This window comes from Dipodomys merriami, unplaced genomic scaffold (assembly GCF_024711535.1).
Source record: "Dipodomys merriami isolate MVZ:Mamm:240054 unplaced genomic scaffold, mDipMer1.0.p SCAF_11, whole genome shotgun sequence".
In the NCBI taxonomy this organism is placed as follows: domain Eukaryota; kingdom Metazoa; phylum Chordata; class Mammalia; order Rodentia; family Heteromyidae; genus Dipodomys; species Dipodomys merriami.
Window position 1 is genome coordinate 14,189,696 of NW_027202382.1, and position 16,887 is coordinate 14,206,582.

Sequence of the window (16,887 nt, forward strand, 5' to 3'; positions counted from 1 at the left end):
TGTAAGAATGGGACTGAGCCACCCTGAAAGTAGAAATCACGTGGCCAGGGGAGCTGATAGAATAAGACATGTCTTGTGTTCCCATCTTCCCTTCGAGGAGTGAATAGAGCTAGTGGGCTGGAGGTTGGGTCACTGGGCCATTGTGCATATTGGTTCTAGGATCCAACCCTTCCATGCTCCCTGGAACTAGAATGTGGAGGGACAATATACTTAAAGGAAGCAGCAGCAGACAGCAGCCAAGACCCTCCAAGGTCACCTCTGTGAGAAGGGACCAGGACCTGCAAGGAGGAATAGTCACCCCCAGGCCCACTCCACAGGCAATGCTGCAGCCAGCAGAGTTCGGGAAAGGGTTGGGGGCAGGGAAATACCCCAGTTGTCTCCTCCATCAGTCTCCAAGGCTCCAGTAGGCCCCCCTCCTCTCCTGGCCCCACATAATTGCTTTCCCATGTTGCTAATGGAGGCCAGATTGCTGATGCCCAAGCCCTGGGTGGGCGGTGAGTGGGTCAAGGCTGACCAAGGCTCTCAGGGGAGAGACAGTGCAGGCCAGAGATCTTGTAACTTCAGCTCATCCATCCTAAGCATAGAGAAGGCTGGAAGCTAATATATCCTAGGAATCATGGCTTTAGCAAGAGCTTCTGTCTTTGGCTCTCTCTCCCCTGCTGGGCCCTGGAGTCAGGTTCTTGCCTGAGCCATATCTCACAGGGTCTAAACAGACAGGAAAAATTGGGAATTCTGGGCACAAGGAAAGGCCCACAGCCACTTCTCAGGATGTCCATCCTGGGATCTTCTTCCTGGGAATGAGGAGCCATGTGCTCCCGCCACTGGGGCTGTTCAGCTTGAAAAGGTTGCAGGTCTCCTAGATGCCAGGCCTTTTCCTCCTATGTCTCCAATCCGGAATACCCTTTCTACTCTGGCCTGGCTGCGGCAGCATACCCTGGACATGCAGCATCCAAACTGACTCTCAGGGGCCCAGGTTGGCCTGGCAAGGCAGGAGGAGTGTCCAGCTTCTACACCTGATCTAAGGAGAAGAGTTTGAATTGGGGTGGGATTGTGATGGTGTTAGGGATTACATAGTGCTTATAACCTACTGCGAGGTCTGTGTGTTAGGACGGACTTATCTGTGGACATGTCAGTTTGCACATGGGTTTTTGTTTTTGTTTTTTGTCAGTCATGGGGCTTGAACTCTGGGGATCTGGGCCCTGTCTCTAAGCAATTTTGCCAAAGGCTAGTGTTCCACTACTTCAAGCCACAGTTCCACTTCCAGTTTTCTGGTGGTTAACTGGAGATAAGAGTCTCATGGACTTTCCTTCCCGGGCTGGCTTTGAACCGTGATCTTCAGACCTCAGCCTCCTGAGTAGCTAGGGTGCCCAACTGTGCACATGGTTTTGAGTCCACTTCTCACCAACAGCAAGGCCAAGCCTGGCTCTGCAGCCAGGGGCTAGAGTCCACTTCCTTACCTGACCTCCAGGTTAATGAGTCTGCCAGCTTGGCACTGGTTCCAGAACACTCTCATCTAAGAAATCTCAGTGAGGTGACTTCTATGAGAAGTCCTGGGCCTTTGGAAGGCCTAGGAAAACCGGAAGTCAGAGGACTTTGGACCCCAGTTTAGGGATTATAAAGGTATGGAACTAGACTAAAGATTGACCACTCTGAGTTGGGCTGGTGGCTCACGCCTGTAACCCTAGCTACTGAGGAGGCTGAGATGTGAGGAACACTGTTCAAAGCCAGCCCAGGCAGGAAAGCCTGTGAAAGTCTTAGCTCCAATAAACCACTCAGAAAACCAGAAGTGGCACTGTGGCTCAAGTGGTAGAGTGCTTGCCTTGAGCTGAAGAGCTGAGGGCCAGAGCCCAAGCCAAGAGTTCAAGCCCCACAACTGACAAAAAAAAAGATTGACCACTCTGTAACCAAAGTCTTATCCTCTCTGGCTCTACATTGAGTCTTAACTCTCATCTAAACCCAGTGGTCAACCCTGTATCCCATAACTTGAGGATGAAACATAAATCTAACTCCTAGTCACACTCTAAGCAGTCTCCTTCTTCAAGTGGTCTCCTTGAATGGCTAGTCCCACAACATTTTGCTCTGAGACTTTATGGTCTGGCTGAACCCAAGGCCCAATCTGTTGGCCCCTTGGTCCCAGATGTCTCTCTTTCTCTTCCTCTCTGTTTTTCTCCTCTTGCACACCCACATGGGTGCATGCGCACAAGCACGCATGCACCCCCTCCCCTTGACCCCCCGTTCCTACATATAAGGCCTGGCCTCCCATCATCTTCCATCTTTGTCTGGACAGTCCTGGAAAGCAGTTCTAGAGATGACACATGAAAGGAAGAGCCTAAAGCTGAGGACTTTAGCAACCCTTCCCCTCTGTAGGCTCAGTCTCCATGAGGACCCACTTCACACAAGTTTGTTTCTGGCTATGTACTCCAGGGAAGCCTGACTTCAAGTAGTAGAGCACACTGTTTTCTACTGCTTTCCCATCTTCCTCAACCATCTTCCCTTTCCTCCTCCAGACCCTCCAGGGGAGGGTCATTGGAAGACTACCCCTGTAAAGTGGCTCTGCTCCAAGGACTCATGAAATGATGACGTTTAATGAGAACCCCCCCACCCCTCCCACCCCAGTATATACATCTATAAAAAATTCAAATACAGCAAGTTACCATTGAGTCAGACTAGAGGGACTGACAGGGGGCATTAAATACTGGGCGTAGGACAGGGTCAGGGGAGGGTTGTACAAAACAGGTAGGGGACTGAGGTGGGGGATTGAAAAGTATGGGCACTGGGGGGAGGGGGATGGCTGGGCCCCCCCAGCGTCAGGAGCTTATAATCTGATGGTGGCAACAGAGACCCTGGGACAGACAGGAGGCTGGGGCAGGAGGAGAAACTGGATGTGAGGGGCTCCCCTCAGGCCCCCCCCCAAGGGCTCCTGGGAGTCGCTGGCATTGGAGGATCCAGCCCAAGGGAGGGGCCAGGGTAAGGGGGGGGGTCTTTGGTGGGTGGGTTAGCTGCATGGTCCTTCTCCCCTGAGGGAGGGAGGAGGGCCGGCTTGGTGTGGTGGGGCTACGTATGGGACTGGACGGCAGGCCCGGGCCTGCCGGGGTCTCTACAAATTGTGTCTGAAGAGAATGCAAAAGGTTCTCCTGCCCGTGTGCAAAATAGAAACCGGGGTCTTGCAGGCTCAGCTCCGGCCTCCTGCTCCTCTGCAGGTGCTCTGGCATGTCCTCATGGGACGCCGGGCTCTGGGAAGACAGAGTAGGGGGCTGTGAGGGATAAGGCTGGGATGGAGGTTCCCCTCAGACTCCCCGTGCCTCTCAGCCCTGCTCAGCATTACCAGATCAGGAGACTGCTGGCAGGAGCAGCAGCGGCAGCCAGGGCCAGAATGACAGGGACACCAATCATGAAGGGTACTGAGGGTCCTCCGCCGCTGCCCAGCTCCCCAGGGTCACAGATCTTCGTGGTGGGAGGGGGTGCCAGTGAGCTGGTGGTGCTGGTCGTGGTCTCTGGGGAACATGGAGGAAACTTAGGGCAGGGACACGGCTAAGGTGCCCACGCAGATCTAGAAGTTCATAAGGCACGCTGTTCCTGCTTCCTACATTAGACTGGCGCTGCCTACCCTCGCAGATGGCTGTCTCCTTTCTCTAGTGCTCCCTGCCTCTCCCGGCAGGCAGATCCCATTTCCTAAGGGTCACTGATAATCCATGCACCCAGGAACTTAGGAATCCTACCGAGGATGTCAAGGTAACACGGACCAGGAATGCAGGGATTAGAGAGACAGATGGGAATGTGGATGATCTGAGTACAGAGCAGAGGCTTGCACTCCGGTGGGAGCTGGAGGGAGCAGGAGAGAAGCAGGCAACACGGTAGGCCATGAGGGCACAGGGAACAGAGGCAAAGGGTTGGCTCACCCGGGGTCTGGGCCTCAGTGGTGAGGTGTCGTGGTTCCTCCGTCCAGGGTGTGGCATGAGCAGCCACGCTCCAGTCACTCCATGTCCCAATCTCATTGTCCTTGGCTGCCACCTGAATGATGTACTCCTTCCCAGCATAGGCATCCGTGATGGTGTGGGCCGTGCCGTCCGACAGCTCTACCTGCAGCCAAATCATGGGATTGAGGAAGAGGGGGGGTAAGATACCTCTGCAGATGAGAATGAGGTGCCCCCAGAGGAAGCAAGGACACCTCTGGGGAGAGGGGAATGAAGGCACCCCTGGACAGAATAAGACCTCCCGAAGAGAGGAAATCTATAAGGGAAAGTAAGAGCGTCTTGAACAGGATACTCCCAAGGGACTTCAGTCCTGGAGGAGAGCATTGAAACCTCAAAGGACACTAGGATGCCCTAGCAGAAAAGAGGAAGACTTTGCTCAGCAGCTCTGATGCTGCCGTTGTCCCAGCTACCCCCAGCCATCCTGCAAGCCCCACCCTGAGGCCTGAGCTCAGCCCTCACCCAGAGGTACCTAGGGAAGAGTGATGGAGAAAGGAAGGTGGTGTGTCTTCCTCCTCTCCCCTCCCCTTTCCTCAAGGAGAAGGTTCTGAGCACTGACACTGGTGTTAGGCTTCCCAAGTTGAAATGTTGGCTCCCTCCCTTATTCACTAGCTACTTGGCTTCCATGGCTTAGCATTGGTATTAACAACAGTATCTACCTCTTAGGGTGACCACAGGGACTAAGCAATGGGGAAAGCACCAAACAGAATTAAGCAAGCACTGTCATCGTAGATTCCAGTACAGAGCCCATATTCCCAGATGCCTGGTACACCCACCCTCCTGGCCCCAGCTGGACCTCCCCCAAGGAGGCCTTCACGTGGTCATCACCCTGCCTAAGGCAGAAAGGGGTGGAGGCAGTCCCTGGGGTGGCAGAACAGCTGCTCCATTTCCTCCTGGAGGCATCATCACCCCACCCCAAAGGCTGGCCCCATCCTGCTGCCCCCCCCTCCAGGCTGGCCTGCCTGTCCGGCGCCCCTCCCAGGCCCAGGCTGGGCTCTGGTTCATCTCAGCTGCACCCGCTGCCTCATTAAGCCGCCTCGTAAACAGGGGCAGCCGGTGGGGGCGGAGGAGGGGGCCCCCGCTGTAGGCCACGTCTGGCTTTAGGGCTTTTTTGGTCCCTGTTCCAATCTTTCCCCCAGAAAACTGGGGTGTGGGCTACCTGACCTGACAGGCCCTGAGGCCATGTGCCCACATGTGTGCATTTCGGTTCAAGCAGAGCAGAAAGTCCTCTTTCTCCCCCCCAGTTCCAGCTGAGTCTGTGCTTCTGATGTAGGAGGCTCTAGTAAAGGGCAGGGTCATGCTGAGAGACATTTGGACCCAAGCTCTAGTCCAGTAAATCCTATTCCCAGCCCTGAGAGATAGGTGGGCTCTAAAGACTCTCGTCTCCTGAAGCTGAGGGTTCAGTCCAATCTCTTCCCTCCACCAATTTCTTTTTGCTCTGCAAAGTACCCCTCTGGCTGGTTAGTCTCAGCTCTCTGAGCCCTTTCTCCCTCCTTCCTTGTCTGTAGGCCTCTATATCTGTTTTTCCTCAAAGACTGAGAAAAAAATAAAGTGGGGGGAGCAGTTCAAATGGCTACCTCATTGGTGGGCTCATGGCACCATGCATCTAGGAATATGACCCAGGGAGCCAATGATCTGGCAGTTACAACTGCTAGACCAGACCCTTCTTGCTAAGTTGTCACTGATCCTTTAATCTGATCCCTTAAGAGAAAGGCTCCTCAATTGGCAGGAACTTAGTCACTGCCAACCACCTCACCTTGGAATCCTCCACCTAGTCAGCTGCAGCAAATATCAGACATACTCCACCAGGCCTCTTGGCTGAGTTAGGGCCAGAGCAGGTGATGCAAGGAACTCACACTGGGTCCCAGTACTTGCTTCACCCTTGTCCATGCGGGACAGCCACTGCCAGCCCTACTGGTTGTGTGTGTGTGTGTGTGTGTGTGTGTGTTTATGCGTGTGCATGTGTGCATGCATGCTCGCGATTCTGGAGCTTGAACCCAGGGCCTTGGCACTGTCCTTGAGCTTTTTACTCAAGGCTAGTACTTTACCACTTGAGCCACACTCTACTTCCAGCTTTTTGGTAGTTAACTGGACATAAGAGTGTCATGGTTGTCTTGTTTAAACTACAATCCTCAGATCTCAGCCTCCTGATTAGCTGGGATTACAGATGTGAGCAAATCCTGGCTTGTATTTGCAATTATTATTATAATCATTTTTTTGCAAACACTGGTCTATATTTTCCTCATAAAATTCTAAGTGATGTTTTTCTTGCTCCCTCTTCTCAATCATACACCTTTCTCTCTCCAAGATCAAGGATAGAAGAGAATAGATTCTGTTCACAGCAAAACTTGGGTTGAAAAGAGACATAAATCAAACCAATGCCAATACCAATGTGACATGGAACAGGGCTAGGACGTGACTTAGATCACACATGTTCTTGCCACATGTCGGTGTGGGGGTCAGTTTTGCACAGGCCAGCGCATGGTCTTGGCATGTCAATCCCATGCATGAATGGAACATGGTTCCTGCTGGGAGCTGTGTGTGTGTGTGTGCATGTTCCTGTGTGTGTGTGTGTGTGTGTGTGTGTGTGGTGGGCAGTGTGCCAGGTCCACTGCAAGGCGTGTGCGCTGCAACACGCAGGGCTGCTGCCTGTAGCTCGTTAGCGGGGGAGGGGGGCTTGTGAAACTAGACCCTGGTTATTAGCGATGCATTAGGCGTGGGCAGCTGGCCAGGCGGGAGGGACTCCGGACTCTGTAAAGGAACACATGAGCGTGTGAGCAGCCTTTGTAGGGGCCAGGCCCATAACCTGGACAGGCACCCAGGAATCAAATTACTCACTTTAAAGGCCAGACCAGGAGTGGGGGGACATAAGGAGATGAGGATAAGGAGCCTGGAGCCTGGTAAATGTAGTGGGGGTACAAGTTGACCCCCAGGAGGCAGCCTAGCTTGCCTCATGAAGCACCCTTACAACCATAATCCTAGCTCATTCTTTGTGACCCACACAGAATACCCACAGCCTGATAGGCCTTGGATTCTCAATATGAGAGTACCTTCAATTATGCCAAAAGCCTCTAACTGCTCCCCAGAGCTCTTCTAGCTTGACCCCAGACTGATGGTCCACTGTTGGTTTCCCTGCCCAGGCCACCACCTGACTTATAACCTTCAGTTGATCTCTAAGCTAGCTCTGACATTGGAGCCTGATGATAATCATGGCTTGAGTTCATTCCCCAGATCAAGCTTGAATCCAATGCCTGCTCCTACCCCCTTGGGCTCATCTGTGGGCTTTTGAGGACAGAGACAGTCCTGCCTGCTAGGACTCAGCACATCCAGATGCTGGGCCAGAGTATAAAGAAAAATGTTTCATCAGGGCTGACAGGTAAAGAGAGGTAAATATTGTTCACTACGTTGGGGTGCCATAAAGCCGGATATGTTCCTATTGTATTAACGTAGTTCGCTGAGATTCCGTAAGGGTACCTCCCTTGGCACTATCTGTTTTCCCAGGCCCACCTGGTCCCTTTCACTGGGTCCCACACTAGAATGCTACCACGTGGGGCATGGGTATTCCTTCTGCATCTGATTCAGATACCCAGGATCTGGGAGGGGCAGGGCAGGGCAAGGCACTCACATGCTGCCATTGGTCCAGGATGAGGGGCCTGTAGCGCAGAAAAAATTTGAGAGGAAAGGATTCAGGATCAGGCCAGGTTGAGGGAGTCTGCCATGTCACCTCCAGACGGCGAGGATTGCTGGGCACTGGCCGGGCTACAACATTTTCTGGAGGATCGGGCTTCACTGTTCAGGAGATACAGATTCATTAATGCACTAATCTCTGAAAACAATTTCAGATTGTCAACCCCAACCACCATGTTGATCTGTTCTAGTGCCAACCATTGTCATCATCATGGTCACTATCCTTCTGTGTTGTGAGTTCTGACAATCACAATTTATGTATTCATTTATTTTTACTTTTTTGTTGGTCGTGGGGCTTGAACTCAGGGCCTGGGCACTGTCCCTGAGCTTTGTCAAGGCTAGTTAGCTCACCACTTTGCGACACAGCGCCACTTCCTGTTTTCTGGTGGTTAATTGGAGATTGGATTTTTCTGCCTGAGCTGACTTCGAACTGCCATCCTCAGATATCAGCCTCCTGAGTAGCTAGGATTACACAGGCGTGAGCCACTGGCTCCTGGCAACAATCACAACTTAAAAAAAAACCAAAACATCACCTTCCTTCCTCTGACATGTCCATCCTCACTAATGATGGTCACTATAGCCAAGGTCACCGGCTATCAATACTTGACCTCCTTTGGAAGTATGGGTTTAAGACAGTCCACAGTTGTTGCAGTTCTTAGCTAAAGGATGCTAGGTATTTGATGAGAGCATCTAAAGGTCCAGTTCATAAAGCAATAGTCTGGGTGGGGATCTAACTATGGAGTCTGGGGAAACAATGGCCAGGCTGGGCTTCTGATGAAGGTAGAACAGAGGAAGGCAGAATTCTATCTGAAAGAGTGTAGAGACCAGGAGAGGGCCTGGCTGGGATGGGAAAGATGGCATAGGATCTGGCCTGGGATGAGGTAGGAGCAAGCAGAGCCTTCCTGGAATAGGGCAAAGGCAAGCAGAAGGTCTGGCTGGGATGGGGAAGAGGGGGTGTTCAGGGAGAGATCGGTATCTGTCCCAGTCATGTCTCCTGTTCTGACACCTCATTCATCACAGGCCGTAAGGAAGCCATTAGCATGGGTTAGGGGGGAGGCTGCAGCTGTGCAAGGGTCTGGCCCAACCTGCCCCCCCCCCACCTTATAGTATGCTCTGGGATCCACAGAGATGACAGAAAGAGCTGCTAGTAACATTCACTTACATGGTCACAGGTGCGTGTTACACATGTGTGTACATGTATATACAAACCACATAAACCAGTGTGCAGGCATGTCTGTTTTACATATATATATATATATATATATATATGGCACACACGTGAATATCCCCACCAGTGCTCATGTACACCTCTGACAAATTTCCACTTATATACTCTCAGTGGAAGGTGCAGTAGGGATACTCAATACAATGCCCCCCCTTCTCTACTACACACACCAATGGTGAACTCGTCAAAGGTGATAGCCGTGGCGTTGTGACCCAGGGCATTGCTGACACTTATGGAGACCTTGTACTTGATGGTGGAGAACAGGTGCATGTATCTGATGTGACAACGGTTCTTCAGGGCTGGGTCCTTCTCACACACCATACTTTTGGAGCCATGCCTGGGAAGGAATAAGGGCCAGGCATTATTACCAACTCAAGGATCAGATAGGACGGGACAGGCTGGGGAAAGGTCAAGCCAAAAGCTGGGCTTGAGTCAGGACTCAGGCAGGGCATGATGGGGAGCTGGGGGAGGTCAAAGGTCAGGGTTGGAACTGGTCACAGGTGCTGCTACTCACAGTACAGTCACATTGAAGATGTTGGGGATGTAGGTGGGGGTGGGCAAATGCCAGCTGCAGTAGAAGCCCTTAGGGTAAGTGTTGGAGCGGCAGCTGAGCACAGGTTCCCGCGGTGGCACTGAAGATGAAGACAGCAAGGTCAGGGCATTCTTGGAGCCTCTAGTCCTCTGCACTCGTGTGGGGACAGGTGGGCCCCAAAGCCCCAGCTCTCCCCGCCTCAACCCATTATCGATGCCAAAGGTGGGGGGTGAGGGCTGTCAGCGAAGGTCTGAGGCTTCCCAGGCCACAGAGAGCCAGATGTTTAATTAAAGAAAAACAAGGGCCTGTGGAGGAGCACCCCCCCACCTGCTCAATGAAGGCAGGAACTGTGGGGAGCAGGGGACTGTGGGCCTCATCAATCACAGGATGGAGGTGATGTCTGGGGGAATCCGTCCTAGCCCACAGCCCCTGCCACACTATGTCCACTCTCAGGTCTCGAATGGGTCTTCTGACTTCTGGGCTGACTGGGTATGTTCTCTGGGTAAAAATCACCCCAGGCCTTCCCTAAGTACAGTCAGAGACATCAGGATGGGTCTGGTGGCTACCCAAGAGTGGCAATACTTGGGGGCTAGTCATGTGCATGTGTGTCTATATGCCTGTTTCATGCATGTCTATATGAACAAGTGATTGGTGGCATAGAAGAGCATACGTGAATTTGTGTGTGCATGAGTGTAGCTCTCGAAGGGCATGTCAGCCTATGATCGTGTGTATGTATGTGCACACGTGTGCATAAGTGCCTGTTGGAAGGAAGCTGCTGTTTCCTTGGGGTATTCCCTCCCCCCTCCTCCATCACAAATCCCCTAAGAAGCCCATGACATGGCCAGCAGCTGCTTTCACTCTGGAATAAGACAGCCCAGAGAAGGGGAGGGATCTGCTTAGACTCACACAGCAAGCCACAGTTACCAACCTACTTAGGAAGTCCTTTCTGCTGTCTAACCACACTTTTTGCTGCTGTGAGCACTTGGCTCAGCTGTCCCGCCCTCAGGCATTGGGCAAGGCGTAAGGACAGGCAGCTCAAGTTCCTGGAAGGAGGCTGCTCCTGTGATCTGACCCAGGCAAGGAATGTCCGTCTGTGGCTCCAGGGACACTGACACCTCCCTTCTGTGCCCCCCCACCCCCCGCCTGACAGGTGGACAGGAAATGGGAGGGGGCAGCTCAATAAGCCAAGGAAGGGTGAAGAGGAGTACATGTCTATGCTTGTAGAGTGGCCATGGTGACACACGAACTGTGGGCTTCCATCCATGATGGACACGTGATATGGAGGGACTGTGGTTGTGTGGACACATCCACTGTGTCCTGTATGTATGAAGCTGGGGTGTGTGGGGGAGACTGGGCCACAACCCCTGGACTCCAGATCTGGCTTTGCAGCATGAGAGATGAGGGGCAGAGAGGCATCAGGAGTGCTTCAGTGGAGAGCAGGTGGAATGGCACTGCTGTGGGCAGAGGCGGTGCCGCTCCCCCAGGCTGCAGAGGAAAGCCAGGCACCAGCTCAGACCCCCAAGGCACGCTGCAGTCTTCCCACTGCTGCCTGTCTCCCTAGGAAGCCTTCGTGTTGTGCTGGTCTCCCTTCCTATCTGCCCACGAGTATCAAGCGCTGCCTGGGGGTGGGGTGGGGGGTGGCCAAGGACACAGGAAGTGCCTTCTGGGGGCCTGTGGGCCAAGCCAGAGTTGGCAGTTGCTCCAGGAGGAAAGGACATTCCGAGGTCGGCCGAGAAGCCTCCACTCCCCCCTCCTGCCGCCACCCCCCCTTACCCCCACTTCAAAGGAGAAGGGCGCTGGGGGAGGGGGTGAAACTGCAGAGTCAGCTCCCTGCTGCCCGCCTGGGACTCTGGAGGGCAGAGCAGGCCATGGCACTGGACTCACAGGCCCCCTTCCCGGCTGGCTTCCCCACTGACCAGTCTCCTCCACTCTTCTCTGACCCTCCTCCCCTTCAGACTAGTCTCCTCTTTAACCTCCCCCCTCAAACCAGTTCCCCCCTCTCACTGGGCAGGTCACAGGGGCTGGGGGGGGCGGGGAGAAGGGGCTTTGTCTGTCATCTGGCTACTCCTGCCTGGCCCTGGGCCCTAAGCAGGGAAGGGCTTGGGTTTCCTGACAGGGACCAGGTTTCTCAGAGGGAAAAGGAGGAAAGAAAAACAAAGCAAAGGAAGAAAAGGAGTGACTTGCTGCAGCTGGAGCCCAGCTGAGGGGCCGGGTGGGTGGAGATGGGGGTGCTGTGAGAGTGCAGGACAGTGGAGATCAGGAAGCCTGTGGTGAGCATGGTTGTGAGTTGTGTGTGTGTGGGGGGAGGTTGTGTTTAAGGCACTGTGCTTGTGCAGCGCTATGTACATCTCTGAGAGACTTCATGGGCCAGACTCTGAGCAGCCATGCAACAGGAAGACACTGAATAGCTGTTTTGTGTAGCTTGGGGTGAAGTTGTTCAGCTGCAGATTGTCCTCTGTGACTGGTGATGTGCTATACTGCACATGAGACACTGTGTATTTGATGGAGCTTAAACCTAAGCATGTTTTTCAAACTGGGTGTGGGAAGATGCTCTAAATTCCCAGCATGTCCACACACTGGAGCTGGACAGTCTCGCCCTGTGAGAGGATGTTAGAGGGAGTATGGAAGCAAAAGCTTGTACACATTCATATCACAAGAGCACTCTCTGGGCAGACAGGCATGTTCTTAGATGCCCAGGCATCCTAAGTTTCCCCTGGTAGGGGTTCCTGAGATGCCTAAGTGACTGTGTCAGGGAGTCCCATGTGGGGCCATGTGTGTGTGTGTGTGTGTGTGTGTGTGTGTGTGTGTGTGTGTGTGTGTGTGCGTGCGTGCGTGTGTGTGTGTGTGCGCGCGCGCGTGTGCCCCTGCTGGCCTGAAGTTTGTTTGTTTTCCTCCTAATTGGCTTGTTTTTCCATGTCCAGCCCACCAAACCGCATGTTTTTCCTTTCATCTCGCCAGCCTGCCTGGGCTGGAGCCCCCAGCACGCATGAGGCCTGCCCGCTGGCCCAGAGAAGAGGGGGGCAGGCTACCCACACCCTGGGCTGGGCCAGCTCAGGCCAGGGCAGGGTGAGGCAGGGTGACCCTTTGGCTCTAGCCCTGCCCACACCACACCCACACTCCTCCTCCAACCTGGCCCTCACTCAAAGCCCAGGGCTCTTCTCAACTTTACCTTGTGGCCTTCCTGGAGGCATCCCAAGTTCTGGACTCTCAAATACCCCTTCCGGCCCCCTACTCATGATTTCTCTCCAGTCATCATCAGCCACAGTCCTCTCCCTTCCACTTGTTCCTTCCCAGCCAAGCAGGGCTAGGGAGAAGCAGTGCTGAACCAGTGTGGAGTTTCTATCCTGACCACTCTTAAAGAAAAAAAAATTAAATACTGGACAAGAAACGGTCCATTTAAAATTATTTTAATCTCTGGTTTGTTTTAGCTTAAAATCAGAATGATACTGAATCAGCAGTGTCTGGTAAACAAAACGATGCTACTAAAAGGAACATTGTGATCCTGTTTCCTAATGTGGGGGTCCTTTCATCACCCTCAGTAGGAGAGTCCTTAGAGCTGTATAAGAATCTACCTGAAGGCAAGAAGGTAAACAGGGAGGAAGCAGTGAGGGACCGCTCAGGCTAAGGAGACTTCCAACAGAGTATCATTATGACCAGATTCCCTCGGAAACATATGCACAAAAACATCTTACAGGGCTGGGAAGGTGGCTCAGTGGTAGAGTGCTTGCCTTGCAAGCATGAGCCCTGGGTTCCATTCCTTAGCACCACATAAGCAGGGAAACCCAGAGTGGTGCTGTGGCTCAAGTGGTAAAGCGCTAGCCTTGAGCTGAAGAGCTGAGGGACAGCGCCCAGACCCAGAGTTCAGGCCCCACAACCGACAAAAAAAAATCTTACATATTTAGTATAAATAGTAAATAATTTTTGGTCTGAATGATCCACAAGTCAGAAGTAACTTAGTCCTGTTTTCTGGTACCTGGCAAGAAAAGATAATTTGATATTGAGTGTTGCCAAACCCAGTCCCTTGTTACTAATATAAAATGACTGAGATGATCGTGATTAATATCCCCTGTTCCTCTGACCAGGACTTTAGAAGGAAATAAGGCAATGAGAGATAAGTACCTGTTACAAATGCCATTGGCAACGCATGGCCAGTCTTCCCCTGAGGGGTGAGGCTTAGAGAGTAGTGAGCACTGTATCTAAATGATCTGGGCTCTGGTCACGACAGGGAAGCTGTGAGTATGACCTGCTGTTAGGGATTATAGACATTTTAAAAGACCGGATTCCCCTCCAGCTTCTTCTCAAAGAAGATTATAACATCAGGAAAAGAGTCCTAGGATCACTAAGCAACTATCACTGCCAACCTCATCCATCTGGAGGACTTTGGGGAGCCTAACTGAGAATACAAGAGTGTGAATGACTGGTGGATGCTAAGATGGCCCCATCCTTCTTCCACACACTCAGGAAACAGCCTTGGAGCTAAACTAAGTGCTTCACTCATGATAGACTGATTCCCCATGGCGGGCAAGGGAGGATTCAGTTAAGCTGGTCCTGCATTTCTCGATATGACCAACAGGGGTCACTCCACCCTTGGCTTGCAACTTGAAGAGCGTGAATGCCATCTCTTCAATTCAAGCACATTTCCTTGAGGAAAGGTACATCCTACCAAAATGTATTTTTTGTGTATCTCATTCATTCCCACAGGTGGGTCAGTACTTTGTGGGCAACTCTTCAGTCTAACATCTCACATGGTTGTACAGTCTCTTGACAATGGACAAGAACCTTTCAATGGGTCTGTCTGGGGGACAGATCCTCTGTCTCCTAGATAGCTTCCAGAGAATAAAAGGAACTATCTTTCAGCTGTGGGGTAAAATACACCCAATGGAACTAGCCCAGAGGAGCCTGAATCTTTGGCTCAAGAGTAAAGGAACAGGTTTTCTGAGCATTTATTGCGTGAGTGGGTGCCTCTGTCCATGTTTATTTCATCATTATGCCTTCTTTAAACCACTCTCCTAAATCATACTACTTACCTGGTCTTCTACCTTCCTACCAGCTCTTCCTTTACTCTTTTTGTGGCTCATTTCTTTTCATCAATCCTTTACATGAGGATGGTCTTCAGGGCACAGTTCTGGGTCATCTTATCCCACCATCTTTCCTTTGCCCATCTCACCCCGCAGTCACAGTCACACAGTTGACAACCACCCAGATGTCTATCTCCAGCACAAGCTTCTCCCTTCACCCTAAACCCTCTCATCCACTTACTACCAGTCACCAAGTCCCAATTGTTCCCCAAAGACTCTCCATCCACCATATCTGTAGAAGACATCTATGGAGCTGCAGTTTCCTTGCCAACTTCTGCAGTAATTTGCCTAAGAGCTTTCTTTCTTTCTTTTTTCTTTGTTCTATCAAGAAGCTTGACCTCAGGGCCTGGACGCTATCCCTAAGCTCTGTCCCTCAAGGCTAGCACTCTATTACTTTGAGCCACAGTTCTATTTCCATTTTTCTGGTGGTTGATTGAAGAGTCTCACAAACTTTCCTGCCTGGGTTAGGTTTAAACAGTGATCCTCATATCTCAGCCTCTTGAGTAGCTAGGATTACAGAAGTGAGTCACTGGTGCCCAGTTTATCTAACAGCTTTCTCCAGTCACCAAGGCCTGCTTTGCCTGCTGTGGTATCAGGCCAAAAATTCTGGGGAATTAAGACACCACCTCCCTCCCATGTCAGGAGAACCCTTCCACAAATAATGGCAGGAATGAACATACAAAAATTCCAGCTCCTTTATGCCTCTGAAGTAAGTCTTCCTTCTCTGTACCCAGAACTCCTTCAAAAATACCTCTAGCTGTCAAGGAACATCATCTTAATAACTCATGCATTACTGGCTAGCTTAGCTTCTTTTTTCTAATAACTTTCCCATTCCTTTATGGAGTTTTCATCGCCTGTCAAATAAACTGTTTGCCTACAAATTCTCATCTTTGGTTATTCTAGCAAAACTCAGATCCCAACGAAGCACATCCTCTTTTCCTCCCCTGCCTCGTACTCAAAAGAGAACTTAATTTGATCTAGAGGTCTGGGTGTGGAGGAAGTTGAGAGGTCATAAAAGGGGTAAAGGGGTCAGGGGCAACACTTACAGCCCACATGTAGCAGGACTTGGTGGTGCAGGTGCCAGGAGTCACGGTGGAAGCAGGCATAGAGACCACTGTGGCCCAGTTCCAGGCCACGGAGCACCAGCTGAGAGCCGTTGAGCAGGTCAGGGGTCAAATCCGTCCCATTCACCCGCCATGTCACAGCTGCATCCCAGTTTGCTGTTCCACAGGGCAGTGTCACATCTGAGCCCAGTCGCTCATATTGTACATGGGGTGTCTCTGAAGGGGTACGGGGGCACAGGACAAAATTTACAAGTCAGAGCTCTGCCTAGCAACCCCTGATGAAAGTGTGTAGATGAGCTCTGTGAGGGGCATAAGTGAGAGTCACAGAGATGTTCTGTGGCTGACCATGTGAGTGTCCATAAGCCTATGAAGGTGGGCTTATGCAAAACTCTGTAGCTGTGCAAGTATGTAGGTATGAGTGTTTTCATTTTTGTATGTGTGTACATGTATAAGGGGGCTGTGTGTGAGAGAGAGAGAGAGAAGGGAGAGGGAGATAGAGAGGGGGAGGATAGAGAGAGAGAGAGAGAGAGAGAGAGAGAGAGAGAGAGAGAGAGAGAGAGAGAGAGAGAGAGAGAGAGAGAGAGGTTGGAAGGATCTAGTCTCCAGTGAAAATCCAGTTCCCCTCCAACCTGGGTCTACCCAGTCCCTGAATTCTTCAGAAAGTTTCCTGATTCCTATGATCCTCTTGCTACTAACAAGCTAGCCCCAGCCACTGACATGTTACTTAGGCAAGTTGGTGCTGAGGGGTGCCACTCACTGTCCGTCTGACTGTCTATCTCTTTCACCGTCACCTCAACTCAATTCTGCCCAAACCCTTCTCACTCTCTGCAAGAGTTGGGATGAAGGGAGACAGGGCAGGCCTTAAAGTGAGCCCTAGGGAACTCCTGGCAGCTGTCAACTCTGCAAGGCAAGAACTACTTCGGGGGTTAGGAGGCTGGGACTGAATGAATGCTCTGACCATTCCTCTCCTGCCCCCAGGAGGGGCCTGTCAGAGCCAAAGCAAACCTCAGCCCTGGCCTCAGCAACCCAGGCGTGATGGACTGAGCCCAGGAGACTGGAGACAGAAGAGTGGAAGGGAGCACCTGTCCAGAGGCAGCGCCAGTGGGGGAGGCAGCAGTGAGTGGGACAGAACAAGTCAGAGAGGCAGATCCACCAGCCGCCGCCATGAGGGAGGCATGAAGAGCCAGTGAAATCGTCATCTAAGGACACCCCCTACCACACACACACACACACACACACACACACACACACACACACACACACACACACACACACACACACACACACACACACACACACACACACACACACACACACACACACACACACA

At 52.0% G+C, this 16,887-nt stretch overlaps 1 protein-coding gene across 4 annotated transcripts in view; it reads right to left on the bottom strand.

Moving 5' to 3' along the window:
- Positions 1 to 2,565: 2,565 nt before the first annotated feature.
- Positions 2,566 to 16,887, bottom strand: part of Cntfr (ciliary neurotrophic factor receptor) — a 40,817-nt gene continuing 26,495 nt past the window's right edge. For 3 of the 4 annotated variants that reach the window (XM_070005652.1, XM_070005651.1, XM_070005647.1), the window contains exons 4-10: positions 15,540 to 15,773; positions 9,398 to 9,515; positions 9,054 to 9,220; positions 7,597 to 7,760; positions 3,900 to 4,080; positions 3,326 to 3,494; positions 2,566 to 3,233 (exon numbers count right to left, since the gene is read on the bottom strand). In XM_070005652.1, coding sequence (XP_069861753.1) covers position 3,233; positions 3,326 to 3,494; positions 3,900 to 4,080; positions 7,597 to 7,760; positions 9,054 to 9,220; positions 9,398 to 9,515; positions 15,540 to 15,773 — 1,034 coding nt within the window. In that variant the 3' untranslated portion in view covers positions 2,566 to 3,232. Of the gene's footprint in view, positions 3,234 to 3,325; positions 3,495 to 3,899; positions 4,081 to 7,592; positions 7,761 to 9,053; positions 9,221 to 9,397; positions 9,516 to 15,539; positions 15,774 to 16,887 lie in introns of all 4 variants that reach the window. The other variant, XM_070005653.1, reaches the window with a different exon arrangement.